Source organism: Syngnathus floridae, chromosome 16 (genome assembly GCF_059516105.1).
Source record: "Syngnathus floridae isolate MCC-2025c chromosome 16, RoL_Sflo_1.0, whole genome shotgun sequence".
In the NCBI taxonomy this organism is placed as follows: Eukaryota; Metazoa; Chordata; class Actinopteri; order Syngnathiformes; family Syngnathidae; genus Syngnathus; species Syngnathus floridae.
The window spans coordinates 9,911,598-9,928,695 of record NC_142428.1 but is presented as its reverse complement, the minus strand read 5'-3'; the positions used below and the strand labels follow the sequence as shown (position 1 = coordinate 9,928,695).

At 45.6% G+C, this 17,098-nt stretch overlaps 1 protein-coding gene across 9 annotated transcripts in view; it reads left to right on the top strand.

The window, feature by feature from the left end:
* The window catches only part of fgfr3 (fibroblast growth factor receptor 3), a 29,259-nt gene extending 17,181 nt beyond the window's left edge, over positions 1 to 12,078 (top strand). For 2 of the 9 annotated variants that reach the window (XM_088400093.1, XM_088400086.1), the window contains exons 6-18: positions 2,564 to 2,687; positions 3,043 to 3,233; positions 5,723 to 5,867; positions 5,991 to 6,166; positions 6,858 to 7,006; positions 7,106 to 7,227; positions 7,298 to 7,408; positions 7,478 to 7,668; positions 7,851 to 7,973; positions 8,102 to 8,172; positions 8,803 to 8,940; positions 9,026 to 9,131; positions 9,211 to 12,078. In XM_088400093.1, the coding sequence (XP_088256219.1) occupies positions 2,564 to 2,687; positions 3,043 to 3,233; positions 5,723 to 5,867; positions 5,991 to 6,166; positions 6,858 to 7,006; positions 7,106 to 7,227; positions 7,298 to 7,408; positions 7,478 to 7,668; positions 7,851 to 7,973; positions 8,102 to 8,172; positions 8,803 to 8,940; positions 9,026 to 9,131; positions 9,211 to 9,375 (1,812 nt within the window). In that variant the 3' untranslated portion in view covers positions 9,376 to 12,078. Of the gene's footprint in view, positions 1 to 2,563; positions 2,688 to 3,042; positions 3,234 to 5,101; positions 5,247 to 5,722; positions 5,868 to 5,990; positions 6,174 to 6,857; positions 7,007 to 7,105; positions 7,228 to 7,297; positions 7,409 to 7,477; positions 7,669 to 7,850; positions 7,974 to 8,101; positions 8,173 to 8,802; positions 8,941 to 9,025; positions 9,132 to 9,210 lie in introns of all 9 variants that reach the window. The other 7 variants (XM_088400092.1, XM_088400084.1, XM_088400088.1 and 4 more) reach the window with 6 other exon arrangements.
* The last annotated feature ends 5,020 nt before the right edge of the window (positions 12,079 to 17,098 follow it).

Here is a 17,098-nt window from a genome sequence, read left to right as displayed (position 1 = left end):
ATGTCGCGTTTGGCGCACCACTTAGTGTCTTACCTGAGTTTATGCTTGAGCTAATGGCGGCTCATTAGCAAGAGTTTTATTTTAGCACAACACGGAGGGGGTCTTGGCCTTCCGTACAGGAGATTCAAGATTCAAGAGTTTTTATTCGCCATGTTTGAGCGTGCCAAACAAGGAATTTGACTTTGGTACATCACACAGCCTCTGTTCAACATTTAGGTGACTAACAACACTCAGGACATGTGAAAAACGACAAATATTCTCAAACATCCCCTGATCTTAAACTCCTAGGAGGGCAAGGAAAAACTCAAAACTCCAACTAGGGGAAATGAGAAACCTTGAGAAGAGACCATAGATGGGAGGGTCCCTCTTTCAGGATGACCAGGCTGCAATGGATGCAGAGAGGAGACATCGTACAAACATTGTAGACAATTCAAAAAAGGTGTGGAGAGCAGGATGTTATTACACAGCAATAACTCTGAGACTCTAAGAGTGGTGTGAGTTCATCAGAGCAACAGCCTGGGGTAAGAAGCTGTCTCTGTGTCTGCTGGTTTTGGCGTACAGAGCTCTATAACGCCGTCCGAAGGGGAGTAGTTCAAACAGACTGCAACCTGGGTGAGAAGGGTCTTTAGAGATGTTACTTGCACGTTTCCTGGTCCTGGACAGGTACAAGTCTTGGATAGATGGGTGGTTGAGTCCAGTTATCTTTTCTGCAGTCCTGATTGTTCGTTGCAGTCTGTGCTTGTCTTGTTTGGAGGCCGATCCAAACCAGACAGTGATGGAGGTGCAAAGGACTGACTGGATGATGGCAGCGTAGAAGGTCTTCAGCAGCTCCCGCGGCACGTTGAACTTCTTGAGCTGTCTCAGGAAATACAGCCTCTGCTGGGCCTTCTTCCAGACAGTCCATGTGGCCAGTCCACTTCAGGTCCCGAGAGATTGTGGTTCCCAGGAACTTGAAGGTGTCTGTGGAGAGAATAGTATTACTGCGGATAGTGAGGGGTGAAAGTGCTGAAGGATCTCACCTGAAGTCCATTGTCATCTCCACGGTCTTGAGCGGGTTCAAGGAGGCAGCCAAACAGGACATCATACGGTTGCTAAACTTCATAGCTTAGTTCCGCTATTTTTGAGGGAACGTCTCTCGCTAAAAACAAGCAAAGTGCCAAATGTGGAAATCTGTCTATGGCGATGCGTGGCAAAGTAAGATGTCATGTGAGCGACCCCCGCGATGACCTCCACAGTGAGAGCACTCTGTTAGCCCTTTTCATGGACACGCACCCTGGCCCCTCCCCTCTGGACCCCCTGCCAGGTCTCAAGGGTGAAGTGGTCGTCACCTCTCTTGTCTTGAAGTGACAACTTGGTTCCGCAAGCGACTAATCTGCTTGGCTGCTCTTGACGCAATCTCGGCTTTGCACATTTTCTATGTTACATCTCATTAAGATGGAGTTACATTCAAATAAAATGTGTGTATATACGTGTATGTATATATATATATATATAACATTTGTTTCAAAACAGCTACTTGAGTAACAAAGTCAAATCAGCTTTTGTTACGTGTGTGTGTGTGGGGGAGGGGAGGCATGCAGTATGTGGGCATGTTCTCGGTGGTCCCGTAGTCGAACATTCAGCACCTTTCCGCTCGTTCACCGATTGTGTTTTTCTTCGTTTTTGGGTCGCCGTGCGGCCGAGACGGCTTCTTTTTTTTTGGGGGGGGGGGTTAGCGCTCCTGCTCTGCTCAGCACACGCAGACTTGAAAGTATTTGCACGCGTTTTCCACACGGCCATCCAAGAAAGCGCCAAGGGACGACGACGATGATGATGATGCTTAGCAGCTCAGTCTTGCAACATTTCTCCAATGAATTAAGTTCATTTCAGATTTTTTTGGGTCTCAGTAACAAAATGTGTTTTAAAAATATACAATATTATTGGTCAAAATCTTGTTTTAATTTCAAGAAAACTGGTATGTATTATTTTATATGCTATCAAAATATATTTGTTTACAAAAAATACAAAACTATTAGATAAATCATTTTACCTTTCAGCATTTTTGCGACACGTGCTTTGCATTAGCCGTGCATGCGAGCGAGCTGGCATGGTCCGGGCAGGCCTTCCGGAGAAAAACACCAGAGAGATTTGACGCTCCGCAAGACGTTCTTCAAGCCCACACTGAGGCGTTTTCGCTGCACTCGGCTTTGCTTCGCATGCCATTTTGTGCGGTCTGATTCATGTCATTAGAAAAGACTTACGCACTCTTTACAGAAATCAACACCTCAGGCTTGTTCCAAAGAATATCTGAAAATAACTAAAATGTCAGATTACAAACTCACAAATATTAGGTGGAAATATTTTTCTAAAAGTCAAGAAAAGCGATGAATTTAGTGTTAATGCCATTGGAGGGATGCTGTTGCAATACACCAGAGGGATCTGTGACGTCAAGTGGCAGCCATTTTGCAAGCGTGCAATAGCGAGCAGCAAAATAAACACAAGCGTCTTCTACTTTGAATCATTTTTGTACTTGGATGAACCGCTCTTGAACTGGCGACTCTCTGTGTCTTGTCTCTTTGCGAAGCTGCGGCACCAGCAGTGGAGTTTGGTGATGGAAAGCGCTGTGCCGTCGGATCGCGGCAACTACACGTGCGTGGTGCGCAACAAGTATGGCACCATCACGCACACCTACCAGCTGGATGTGCTCGGTACGTCACCGCCGCCACCACAAAATGGAAATAACTACCTGCCCAAGTATGGCAAGATGTACTACAGTAACTATGCAAAAATATTCCAGTTAGTTGATTAAAAATGGACAAATATTCAACCAATAGATAAAAAATCCAAAGCCTCCACTTTAATAAGATGAAAATTACTCAAATAAAAAAAGTAAAAAATAACTGACAAATATGAGGCATGAGGAAAAAAAGACATTGATGATAAAAAAATGTAGACCAAAAATATTTTTAAAAAATGTATAGAAGGAAAAGTGCAACAACAATTGACGCAAATGCCATTTAAAGCAACCTTGCGGCTAACGGCTCTGCCTGATGGCCCGTTTAGAGCGCTCGCCGCACAGGCCCATCCTGCAGGCGGGCTTGCCGGCCAACCAGTCAGTGGTGGTGGGCAGCGACGTGGAGTTCCACTGCAAAGTCTACAGCGACGCCCAGCCGCACATCCAGTGGCTCAAGCACATCGAGGTCAACGGCAGCCGCTATGACTCAGACGGTGGACCCTACGTCAAAATCCTCAAGGTGAGCCAGCTCTTTAAAAGCCAGCCCGTCTGCAAACTTGCCCGACGTCGGCCGCCCGTTCTGAGAGCTGGATGTTTGGGGCTATGCAGGCAAAATGGCTGCGTCAAAGCAAAATGGCAGACTTTCCGGCCGTGACTTCTTTAAGCCTTTTTGTACATTTGCTCATGATGCCCACCAAACCTCATGTTGCCAACACAAACTGGTTTCGGGGGCGGAAATTCTTTGTGAAATTATACGTGCAGGGTGCTGTTGAGGCAAAATGGCGGCCATCTTTTCAGTCAGGCTTTTTTTGTATGTCTAGCCACGATGAATGTGCTCCCCAATTTCACGTGGCTAAGTCAGACTGACTGCTGAGCTTTCAAAACAAACAAACAAAAAAACCACTCCCTGGTGCCAATCTTGGCGATTTCAGGTCAGTCAAGTCTCGTTTGGCGGCCATGTGGACCTTCTTGAGGGTTTTGCCGAGAATAGTCACAGAGGACAACACCCTAAAACCCTTCTGGGGGGGCGTGTGGTTTTTGTTTTTTTTCTTCTTGTCTCCCACACTTTCTCGTTCCGCGTCCTCCAATTTTTTCTCTTCAAGGTGGCCGCGGAGTGAGCGAGGGAATTAAACAAACATCTGGTTTAGACTAAGTTAACTGCTGCGGTGGCGGCAGCGCAGGCAGAGAGGCGGCCTCTGCTAACCGCCACTGCCGTCAGATGTCCCGCGTCGCGGCTTTTTTTTCGGCAGCGGGAGGACCAGGACGAGAAGGAGGAGGAGGCAAACCCAAAAAAACCATGGAAAAAATGAGCGGAGCGAGGAAGGGCAGAGTCAGCACACACTAAAGTGTGACCGAGGAGGAGGAGGATGGAGACCAAACAGGACCAGTGACGACTTTGTTTTTCCAAACGTGGCTAATGAAGCAACATGGGAATAAGTCAAATTGTTTTGTAGTGCAAACGTAAATCTAGAATAACACAAATGGACTCCACATAAGATCAGCCACCGTTCCCGAAATGGCGGACTCACTGTCTTTTCAGGCCAGCTTTATTGAGACTTTTTTGGACACAAATTGGCTTCAAGGGCTAAATGTTTTTTTTCCTTATTATCATTATTGAAAGGGACATGGCTGACTTTAGTTTAGGTGACATTTTGCAGGTAACCTAATCTTACATGCTATTACGCAATGTTAGGAAAACATTCGGCTAGCTAGCTCACGCTGCTTTGGGTTAGGCTACATTATGCTAAATTAGGTTTGCATTCAATTTTTCTTTGGTTATGTTACTTTAGCTGAGGCTGTGTCTATTTATGTCAGGTTACACCAGGTTAAGTTTACAACTTGAGAATCATTTATCACATCACTTATTTGGCCAAACTCAAAAGACAATAAAAATGGATTTTCATTGCCGGGTCGCACAGTTGACAACTTGTACTGCAGCTGTGTCGTCTGCAGTCTCCCAAAAACCAGCCACGGCCGGGAGGGAAGAAAAGACGGCGAGGGGGGAGAGGGCGGCAGGCCAGCCTGTCAGCCCAAACCGCGGCTCCGCTCCGCGCTCTATTTTGGACTGCCGCATAATTGAAACAGTATTTAGGCGGCGAGTGCGCGCCACCGTGCCTTCATTGAGCCGTCATGTCGTGCGTGTGTGTGGTGGGCGTGCGGCGTATACTCAAGTGGGTGGGGGTAAAAAAGGGGAGGAGGCAGAGTCTTCGTGAAGCCTTCTTTGATGGCTGGAAAAAAAAATAAAAATGCAGTCCCGACCGACGTCTGCGGCTCGGCCCTCCGGTTTCACATTCATAACAAGCGCGGCGATATTTAAACCTCTCTCTGCTCATCTGTCGTGATATCATGGATTGGTACCTCCGTATTTGTTTTTTAATGTGTTTGCAGAGCGTAGTGAGCTGGCGCACCGAGGCCCGGCACACACTCAAACTGTCCAACGTGACAGAGCGGGATGCCGGCAAGTACTGGTGCCGTGCCACAAACTTTGTAGGCAGGTCTCAAAACGCCTTCTGGCTCAAAATACAGCGAGCAGGTAACAGGCAAAACCTTCGGACGGTGTCTGTGTGGCTCCTCCTTTCCTCTTGGGGCGTTCACCGGGGTCTCATCTGCTGCTGTACCGCTAACGCCTTTTCCTACTTTTAGTGACGCTAAACCAAGCTGGTGTAAGTCAACAAAATATGTAAGGGAGGGTAAATGCCCTAAAAATAGGATTTGGAAATCATGTTCAGTTTCATCAAAGTAGCCAATCGCTTGGATTTGATCCAAGTGGCCAAAATCAAAAGTCTTTGATTTGATCAAGTCTTAATTGCTTGTAGTCATCTTAGAAATGGCAAAAGAGTTGCAAAAAGTCGTCAGCATGTTGGGAAGCAATTTTGTGTGTCGTGCTGGTGATGGTTCTGCTTGGGTGTCTTTTTGTGCACCGTCTTGGTGTTGTTTGGTGGTCTCTTGACGGTGGTCCCCCATCTCTGCCTTCCTTCCTTGCTTCCTTCCTGCCTCCTTTTCCCTCAGACGGCCGGTATTAACACCACGGACAACGAGCTGGAGGTGCTCCTGGTGTCCAACGTGTCTTTCGAGGACGCGGGCGAGTACACTTGCCTGGCGGGGAACTCTATCGGCTTTGCTCACCACACTGCTTGGCTCACGGTGCTCCCAGGTACTCAAACCCCCCCCCCCCCCCCGCCTTTTCGGGACCGTCCATGATTTTTCATTGGAGCAACAGTGGCCATTTCTTCTGTGGGCGTTCTGTGACATTGAGTTTTGTGACTTGACCCCAAAGCAGTGAGTCCAGAGAAGGAAGACTACTATGCCGACATCCTGATCTACGTGACAGGCTGTGTGCTCTTCATCCTGGCCGTGGTCATTGTGGTCCTGTGCCGCATGCGCATGAGCGCCCAGAAGACGCTGCCCGAGCCGCCCGTGCAGAAACTCTCAAAGTTCCCGCTCAAGAGACAGGTAACAGAAAGTAGATACGAGATTTGCAACCCGAGCAACTGCAAGCCTTAATGGTCAAGCGAATCACCAACACAAAAAGCCAAAGAAAAAGAAAGAAGTGATTTTGCTGTTCTCCGACCAAAACATTTTCGGTTGATTCTGGCCAAGGCGACATCCAAAGTGCTCCGTCGGGCTTCTCTCTTATAAGGCAAAGATTTTATTGCATTCTTGTGTAATCTTTGCTCGCTTTTGGTCCCGCTAATCTCCTGCTGAATTTGCTCCTTGTGTTTTGTTTCATAAGCAACTAAATCTCCCGAAAGCTCCTGGCATTTTCTAGCACATATTACTTTTCAGCCCAGGCAAATTTGGACCTGGACTTTTTTTTCCCCTCCTTCCTGGTCTGTAGCTACATCTCTTGTCTATTTGCCTCAGACAAGAACTGGTTGGTTTGGAGGTGCACTGGCAAATGCGTCAGAGGTCATGTGGCATCGCAAATGGGCAAAACGGATGGACGGAGGGGGAGATGAGACCCTTTTTGCATTTGTCTCATTTGTTGCTTCTATTTGTGCCAGTCATTACTTCTGTCATAAAGCTTTTCACTTTGCAACTTGAATCAGTTAGAGTGGAAAACCAGCAGTGAGGTCGCCGTCCCTCCCGTCTTTGCCTTTCAGCGACGATAACGGTCTCTTCCGCTTTGTGTTTGGCACCCAAGCAGGTGTCCTTGGATTCCAACTCGTCCATGAACTCCAACACGCCGTTGGTGAGGATCGCCCGGCTGTCGTCCAGCGACGGGCCCACGCTGGCTAACGTCTCTGAGCTGGAGTTGCCCTCCGATCCCAAGTGGGAGTTTTCCAGAGCACGGTGAGGACCGGTCGGCCGAGCCTGGCGTACTTGGCCTGACGCGCTTGGCACGGCTTTCACGTTCGGGCCACTGAAAGTGATTCGTCGCTGTTTTCCCAGGCTGACCCTGGGCAAGCCTCTCGGCGAGGGCTGCTTCGGTCAGGTGGTGATGGCCGAGGCCATCGGCATCGACAAGGAGAAGCCCAACAAGCCGCTGACTGTCGCCGTGAAAATGTTGAAAGGTGAGCTGTTACTTTTGACATGATGAAAGACTTACTAGAAAAACAATTCAAATAAAATGTATTGTCTCAGACGACGCGACAGATAAAGATTTGTCCGACCTGGTGTCTGAGATGGAGATGATGAAGATGATCGGCAAACACAAAAACATCATCAACCTGCTCGGAGCCTGCACGCAAGACGGTGAGGCCCCGTCGCTAACATCTGCTAGCATGCTAAGGAGCTGGAAGTGACCACCACGCCCTGGTGCAGGTCCGCTGTACGTTCTGGTGGAGTATGCCTCCAAAGGCAACCTGAGGGAGTACTTGAGGGCGCGTCGGCCGCCGGGCATGGACTACTCCTTTGACACCTGCAAAATCCCCGACGAGCAGCTGACTTTCAAAGACTTGGTGTCCTGCGCCTACCAGGTGGCCCGAGGCATGGAGTACCTCGCCTCGCAGAAGGTCAGTCCTGAGTGGACACAGCAGCAGCAAAACAGCAGCTGTCGAAAATATACGCTACTTGTTGGGTGTTCCGCAAGGCACAACGTTAGAGCACATGCCTTTTGTATGGAGCAAAGGCAAAAAAGCATATTATGAGGTACAGTGGCATTGTGATGCATCTGGTCGCTCGCTTCCCACGCCAGTGCATCCACCGAGACCTGGCGGCTAGGAACGTCCTGGTGACTGAGGACAATGTTATGAAGATCGCCGACTTTGGGCTGGCCAGAGATGTGCACAACATAGACTACTACAAAAAGACCACCAACGTGAGAGCCACGGTCTTGTATTTCACATATGATACATTTTTATTATCAGAACTAGCCATGAATTAGATCGCTGTCCTCCATTTTGAGGGATTGTATTTGTGATTGATTTGCTCGTGTTGCCTTGCCAGGGTCGTCTCCCCGTCAAGTGGATGGCGCCCGAGGCTCTCTTCGACCGGGTCTACACTCACCAGAGCGATGTGTGAGTGACCCTCTCTGAATCAGATTCTTGTTCAAATCTCCCGCCTCAGCACATTAGCGTTAGGGGCTCAGCGACCCCGTCAGACAGCGGGAATCCCGGGCTCCTCCCGTACCGGCGGCGGCGCATTCCTCAACGCGTTTGTTCTGCGTGTTGTGTAATCTCCCGACACGACATCAGAGGGAGCCGATCGGCCCGGCGCCTCACCGTCTTAGCCGTGTTTTAACTGCGTAAATCCACAGAGTGAGAGATAAGAGGGTTGCGGCGCTCACTCCACATCTTCCCTCGGGGGTGTTTTTCCACCATGATTTAAAGAGAGGGGCTCCTTTAAGCACCTCGCACGGGTCAAGGGTCACAGAGGCGCACAAAATGGACCCATTCTAGGGACAAAAGTTAGCAGGATAAACATCCAAATGTTTTGAGAGAAAAAAAAAACATTGCACTGTCCCAAGTCATGAAGGAAGTTGTAAATAAGTACGTCAGACAAAAATAGCATGTTACATAATGGGGAGGGCATATGTTATTAACAATTAAAGTTGAAACGATAACAAAAAAGCCCAGAAGTTAAAAAAGAAATTTGTGTTAAGCGGAAAGTTGCAATGCTTGGCCGCAACCTTTGTGGCGTATTTGCAGATGGTCGTACGGCGTCTTGCTGTGGGAGATTTTTACGCTAGGAGGCTCGCCATACCCGGGCATCCCCGTGGAGGAACTCTTCAAGCTACTCAAGGAGGGCCACCGTATGGACAAGCCCGCCAACTGCACACACGAGCTGTGAGTTGCAAGCAATTAAGTTTCGATTGGTAAGCTAGCATGCTAATGTGATAACCGAGGCTGAGATGCTAAATGTGTTTTGCAGGTACATGATCATGCGTGAGTGCTGGCACGCCGTGCCGTCGCACAGGCCGACGTTCCGCCAGCTGGTGGAAGATCACGACCGCGTTCTGTCTATGACGTCCACGGATGTAAGTCCGACACGCACGCACGCCACGGCGTACATCCTCCAAATGTTGGTGCTAATGTAAATCGCGTGCCATCCGGCAGGAGTACCTGGACCTGTCAGTTCCGCTCGAGCAGTACTCGCCCGCATGCCAGGACTCCAACAGCACCTGCTCTTCGGGCGACGACTCAGTGTTCGCTCACGATGCCGCACCCGACGAGCCCTGTCTTCCCAAGCAGCTTCCCTCCGCCAACAACGCTCAGACATGAAACCTCAGCTGGAGCAGTGAGGGGTGGGGGGGTGCACCGGTGTACCCCAGTGTACGTGAGTACCGCCACCCCCCTCCCCCATACCTGATAATCACCTCACCTCACACAGCCAGAGTGCTCGGGAAACTTTGAAGGACTTTTTTATCACAAAGTTTATTTTTGTACACAGCCAGTCTTTTGTTACGAACAATCTGCGGGATGGGAGAAAGGGGTGGGGGGGGCAACCAATCTGTGCCTACCAGGATGGAAGCTCCTGGATCGGAGAACTCTTCCGAAGGTTGGACTCGACGTTCTTCTAAAGTCCTCCGATAAGGTGGCTTCACTGACGAGTTTGTTGTAAATACACACATGCAAAGAGGAGTTAGATTGTCACAAAAAAAGCCTTTTGGAGAAGACACTGTCATCACACAAATGGTTGAAGTTTATGAAATAATTAAGTTGTATATTTGTAAAGATATTTATGGACAGGCGGTTGGGCTGAAAGGGGTGCGCCAAAAGCAACATTTGCTTTCACTTTTATCACTTACTTCAAAGTCATCACTTGGGTTGAAGGACACACTGGCAAGAAAACAAAAAGTCGTTGATTCAAAAAGAAATGTTGGAAAGGCTCGAGAAAGAAATTCAGAGTAGTTACGTTTCAAGGGGGAAAAGTCCAAAGATTGCAAGAATAAATAAAGAAAAAAGTCTCAAAGGTACTAGAATTTATTTTTTTTACATTCTTTTAAAAGAAAAACACATGGCAGTGCGATAAGGATAAACATTAGCGGAGCAAACTATTTTCCAAACATTATTCCGATTTTATTCTCACAATTTTCGGACTTTCACTTGGAACTTAACCAATTTTTCTTGTAACGTTGCACCTTTTTCCCAGCCCTTATTATTCTACTTGTGTTTGGATGTTTACTTTCCAGTGTGTCACAGCTCCTCCCCATTTTTAGCCGTTAGCGTCTCGCTCGTGTGTTCACCATTTTTAATTTTTTTTTGAAGAAGCGGAGAAACTCCTGCTGGGTTGTGGCTTGCGAAGACGACGTTCACGTCTTGCTGGCCAAGAGGCGTTGAGCACGCTTGAGAAAAAAAAAAAAAAATCTCCAAGTCCCATCATGCTTTGTACCACAATGGATAAGCAACTCGCCAAGTGGAAGGAAAAAGCAATATTTGTGTGCGTGTGTGTGAACGTTGCTTTTCAGTGTTAAACGTGACATGAAGTCATGCTGAGTGTGCACAGCCAAAAGTGAAAAAAAAAAAGATTTTATTGACTTTTTTTCGTTCTGTACTGTATATGTGCTGAATTGTTCATCAAAGTGCCAAATGAAGTCTTATACGTGAGTTGCCAAAAGGACGCTGTCATGCGGCAGCTAAGCATTTTTGGGATGCACGCTTTTGAGGACAAGCAAAAAAAAAAAAAAGTACGTTTTTAAAACATTGCATAACATTTGCAGCGTTTCAGAAATGATTCCTTAGCTTGCTGCTACTGGGGGAAAAAAAATCATCCCCCACTATACCGTATGAGTACTTAATCTTTTGTCCCCTTTTAGTGCTTAATTCTGCTGTGTGATGAAAAAACACCAAATATTTTGCCAATGGTGAAAAACAGGATTCAATCAAGTCTTCCCTAATTTTTTTTCAACTGTGTGATAAGAAGCAAAAATAGAAGGCACTTGTGTAAGAAGAAGTGAAGAAGATGAAACGGATGTTTTTATTATTTATTCTTCCATGCTGTGTCAAAGCTCTCCCTATGGTGAGAGTCTTTATTCAAGCTACCTGCGTTTAGTGTTGCTTTTTTTTGGTCATTTATTTGAGAGCCAGATGATAGTCCTCACGTAATGCCGCTTTCACGCTAACCTCGTGAGCGGTTTAAGCGTTTTTGCCACTTTGCAGTGTTAAACACTTAACGCCCAAAAAAAACCGTAACAAAAATCCAGAACAAATACTACATTATTCAACCTTAGGTTTAATGCTAACACAAGCAGCTAACAATTAGTGTTAGTTAGTTAGTTAGTTAGTTAGTTAGTTAGTTAGTTAGTTAGTTAGTTAGTTTGTTTGTTTGTTTGTTTGTTTGTTTGTTTGTTTGTTTGTTTGTTTGTTTGTTTGTTTGTTTGTTTGTTAGCTATGACCTGCCCTTGTGCAAAAAATTTTGGCTAGGATTTTTTTTTTTTTTTACAAATTTGAAGCCTGAAATGGTGATGAAAAATTTTGTAACAACTGAACGCTTGGCGGGCAGCAACTTCTCTCACATTTGCGTCAAAAACGCTAACAGTGGCGACTCAGCTTTTTCGGTTTTAACTGTTTGTTTGTTTTTTGTCAGTTTGACTCTCTGAGCTGGAAATGTTTTGTTTATTTTTCACACGCAATGTTTTATCTTCGATCAGATTAATTTATAGTTTGGAACGTGCTTGCTGTTGTACATAAGAGACATTAGACTTTTTTGTTAGAGTTTTATTTAGCGATGCGCGCTATTTTTGTTTTGCATTCCACTTTAGAGCGTTTAGCAGCGGGCTTGTACCACGTAATTTATTTTCAATAACATAGTAAAGTGAAACTAACCATTTGGCATTTGTGGCCTCTGACGATGATGATGACGGATGCTGCGGAACATTCCGGCACGAGACGGTGAAACGTTGTGTGGCCGTGCCTGCCTGACAAAACCATGTAGCTGTCTGTCAAGAAACAGCTTCTCAATAAACAGCTTATATGTTTCATAAATGAAGTATTTGGATTGCTCTTTTTTCATGCGAGTGGAAAACAAAACGTTTTAAGACACCAATGCTGTTGGCGGCGATCCCTCGCCAAACACCAGCCGACTGGCCTGGCCAACGCCGGCGGAGCTTCAAGTGCTCCATTGAAGCGCTCCTGTGAGGGTCGCGAAAGGCTTCTCTCTCTCTCTCTCTCTCTCTCTCTCTCTCTCTCTCTCTCTCTCTCTTTCTCTCTCTCTCTCTGTCTCTCTCTCTCTCTCTCTCTCTCTCTCTCTCTCTCTCTCTCTCTCTCTCTCTCTCTCTCTCTCTCTGATCCCCGATTCACAGACCTGAGCCCACCATCATTTCCCTTTACTGCACCGAGTGCATGTTAACCAGTAGCAACCGTCTTCATCGGCCAGGAAGAAACTTTGAATGTCTAACGATAGCAAAATCCCCCTTTTGCTTCCAAAACCAAATTGAACAAGATCAAAAATAAAAAGCCACTTTGAAGAGGAAAATCGCTTTGGATGCAAACGCATACAGTCGGACTCAATCAAATCGTTGCAATTTAAAGTAAAGTGGCAATAAATTGCACTTGGTTGAGGGTTAAAGTTTAACTTAAGCCTTGAGCCAAAGTACAAAGGGTCCGAAAAAACTCGAGTACAGGTGGAAAAAAAAGGTCACATTTTCCTCCAAAATATACAACTATTTTTCCTGGGAAACTTTTTTTTTCATTGAAAATGTGCGTTCCCAAGGTTAGCGGTTGATTTTCTTTTTACAATTCCTCCTACTTTTTGTGAAAACAGACATTTGTTCTCATAATACACTTTTCATCTTGTGACGTCATTGTACCGTTAGCATAGTTAAAGAGTGATTCTATTGAGATAAATCAACATCATGAGGGAAAAAGTTGGGATTAAACAAAATGAAAAGTGGAGTCAGAGGTCAGTGTGTAGATAAAATATTTAGTGAGAGCAAAAAATAAATAAAAGTTGTGTGCGTCATTCGGCGACTTGATTACAGTGTTGTTTTCACCGCGATTAAGGCGGGAAAACGCTGCCACATGTGAAAGGCGTCACCTCGCTTTCACCTTCAGCGTAAAAAAGCACCCAGCCTGACAACCGGGCAGCGGCAGGCGGGCGGGTGGGGCCGAGGTCGCGCACGTTGGGTACCAAATATGGGTTGCTAACCAGCTATGAGTTACAAATGAGAACAATTTTGAACACCATCTCCAATGTAAACTCATAAGCTAATAATGCACCGCTGCTTTTTTAATTGCCTCTATTATTAGAGCTTGCCCTTTAATTGAGCTAGCAGGACTTCTTCAATAATGAAACGTGCCTATCTGGTGCGTCGGAATGGAGCTTAATTAGATGAGCAGCACTAATTTAAAGAAGTTGTTTAACTTTTCCCCAATCCCTTTCACAGAATAGACAGAAAAAGTAAACTTATTAATATTGTATATTGAAATAACATGCTGCTTCACCAAGTTGGGACATTTCTATTATAGACAAAAACAGTCATTAACATACTCTTAAAACTATTAATTCTGAAAAGGCACTTTTTTTTTTTGTCACTCACACACATACACACCGTCGTCATATGTGGGACAAGACAAGCAAGTGCACCCCTACACCATCAGCCTCTCTCAAAAGGCACATTTTTATCTTGGTTCTCATTCAGGGCCGTTCCTAATAAAGTGCGGCAGGAAGCTGCACAATACTGATTAAGAAAAGGAGGAGGAGTGAAAGGCTACGAAATAAAAGAAGTCTTGTTGAATGAATGAATGAATGAATGCTTTGCGGAAAAGGGGGTGAGATAGCACTGTTATGAGATGTGTTGGTTGATAGGAGAACAAATGTTGTTTGTTGTTTTATCTGACAAAAAAGAAAAACTTGCAGTGATCAAAGATGAAGGTCACATCCACTGACAATGTTGTTATTGGACGTTTCTCCTTCACCTATCTTTAAAAAAAAATTCTCTCTCTTTTTGTCCCAAAGCTGCTATTTCTCTAGCACCCTGCGTGAAACAAAACGTTTGCACATTCTGTTTGCCAAACAAATCTAATGACTGTGAAATCTTCCTCAAGAGAATTTGAGAGTGTTTCTTTGGTTTTTCAGGGTTGTGGTTTTTGTTTTTTTTCAATGTTCTTACTAAATAAATATCCTTTTGGAAACTGCCCACATCACAGCACTTGGGGTGCTTGGACGTCTTAGCAGAAACCAAATTGGAAGGAAAAATAACTTGAAATGTCTTTAGGGTTTTTCATTCTGGGGTGCAGGTTTCAAGAAATCACTTTTATTATTGATTTAACTAAAACGACTTACAACCAAACTAACAAACTCAAATCCTAGCTGTTAACACTAATTACACCCTCACTAAAGTACTAATGAAAAACCGAATGAAAAAAATGTACTTGTCAACAAATTAGTATTAAAACAAATCTAACAAATTAACTCAAAATCTTACAACCAAAATGAATAACCAACCCCAAAAAGTGAAAACAAGCTAACAGAAAACCTAATGAATAAACAAAAGAACTTACAACTAATGACGAAGAAAGTTCAGTAACCAGGAAATGAATGGAAATACTAACAACCTAATGAATGAGGGAACAAAAACAAACAAAATAGTAAAACTGGCTAATGAACAAGCTAACGAGTTAAAACCGAACTACTTTGTCCTTAAATCGTGCCCACCACCTACGTTTAAAAACGCTGTCACAGTTAGTCATTGGACTCAGATAACCGAACGATCAAAAAGTGTCATCAGTGAGCAAGACAAACCCACAACACAAACAACCTCACTGCGCCTGGCACAGCTAATAAGAAAAATGGCTTTTTTGTCAGAAAACAACAAAACTTTGCAACGTCCGTAAAGCCGAGAGGCATTTTCTGCGCTGGCAGTTGTACGCGTTGCGATGGATTGTTTGTCTTCTACCGAGCGGCTTTAAAGCAAGCGTCGCGGTTATTTACGGCCCGCGGCGCTATGGGACAAATTGTACTGTTTGTGTCGAGAGAGCACCGAGACGAGCGGATTGTGTAGACAGGCCAGATTTAAGAAGTGAAGGAGCGTTTGTGGGCGCAACGGGCGGCTTCTGTGTGCCAGAAACACACATCAGCCCAGCTTGTGCCTCAAGTCCAAACAAAGCGTCGCCAGCTCCGAGGACCCTGGCTGCGTTCGAGGCCTTTTAAAGCAAGGTAGCGAGCCCCGGGTGCCCCGATTGGTCGAACCGAGAGTCTGAGACAGAGCAGAACTTCTTCACGTCTCCCTGGCGCTACCCTGTTTTGACAGACGATTCTCTTCGGGATGGTCTGGGAGGGCTCACACGCCGCTGGATGCCCCGACGGGTAGAAACACAGAACAAGCAGGACACTTTGCTCCTCAACCCAAACGGGATTTTCCACTCAACTTGACGACCTCCAAAAAGTAAACACTTCTCAGCGCCTGGACTAACGCCCTCAAGTGTGCCCTTTAGGTTTTTTTTTTATAATTTTCTGCTCAACCATGTAACAGAAAATCAGGCATCTACTGTAAATAAAACCTTTGCAATTAAATACAAGGTGTCATTTTTTTATTTTGTTCAAATTTTATTTTAGTCTGACTATATTAACAGGGTTACTATATTGCAAGTTGCCGCAATTGGCTGTTCGATCCTGTATCTCACACATGCAGAAAATGCCCTTCAATTCATGAATGACAGAAAGGTTACTACACCAACAAATTAGATCTTTATTAGACATTTGAAGCTCCCTCTTCCATCCGGCGTCTTCTATCTTTTTACTTAAAAAAGAAATCAATACTCATTTGTTGTCGCCTTTGAGACAGAAAACACAAGGATAATCTCCTATGTGTTGGCTCATATCTATTGAGTTTGTGTTTTCTTGATCATTGGCTGAAACCCTACAAAAAAAACTACCTATAAAACTAACTAAAACCCTACAAAATGAACTAAAACCAAGAAACCTTTCAACCTCTAAAACAGACTTGCTAACAAGCTTGCTTAAAATCCAAAGTGACACCCTAACAAAATAACAAGCTAATAACTTAACCAAGGAACAACCAAGCTCATAAACTCAATATAATCATCAAAGTATCAAATCTAACATGACAAACGATCCAAAACTTAATTGACACCTAACAAACATCAACTCTAAGAAACTAACCATGTAACAACCAAGCAACGTATGGCAAACGATGGGAATCAATTGTCTGCTATCATTTAATGTGCCCTGATGGCGGACTTCTGAAGGGCGAAGCTTAGGAGGAAGAAGGTTGCACCGCCGTCCACCCCCACGCGTCATTAGCTGCTAACGTTCGTATCGTTCAGCGGATCTTGCGGCGACCTTGAAGCTCAACGGACCTCCTGTTCTGTCACGTGCATGCAGGTCAGGAGAACGTCTGCGGGGCCAAGAGACCAAGTTCCGGCCCAGAGAGAGGACATGATGGCACTTGTGAAAAAAGCAGGCTCACCTACAGACACGTTTCGAGTCGAAGGACTGCCGGGGCAACGGTGATGAACTAACTAACCGATGGATGACAGACAGAAGGATGGATGGACGCAGACAGAGGACTTGACCGTCAGATGAATGTCAATGGAACCTGCAATGAGGTCACTTTGACACCATCGCTTCAGTGGACTTGAGGGACGTCTCATGTTCTCTGCAGCTGTCAGTGCCGTCAGCCCCCTCCGCAATCTTGTCCAGACATTCACAATCGCTGCCAGATCCCGTTGGTAGCGACTTCATTGGAAGCTGGTCCACAGCCCAGAGTCATCAATCAGTGAAACAAAGCCGCCCGCCAACCCCACGGTCTGTCCAGTCCCAGCCTTTCATGGACGCATAAAAGACCCTCGGAATCAAACGGAGCCTCTGATTGGCTAGGAAAGATAAGGCATCATCAATGAAGCGTGCAAAAACAATGTCAGGATGCGGGATACTTGAGGCAATAGTGGCAGCAGCAGCGCTCTGTCCACTCGTAATGGACTCACACAACAGCTACTCCACTCGTCCACTATCGGCCTTTTCACACTGCACTTAGTTTTACCG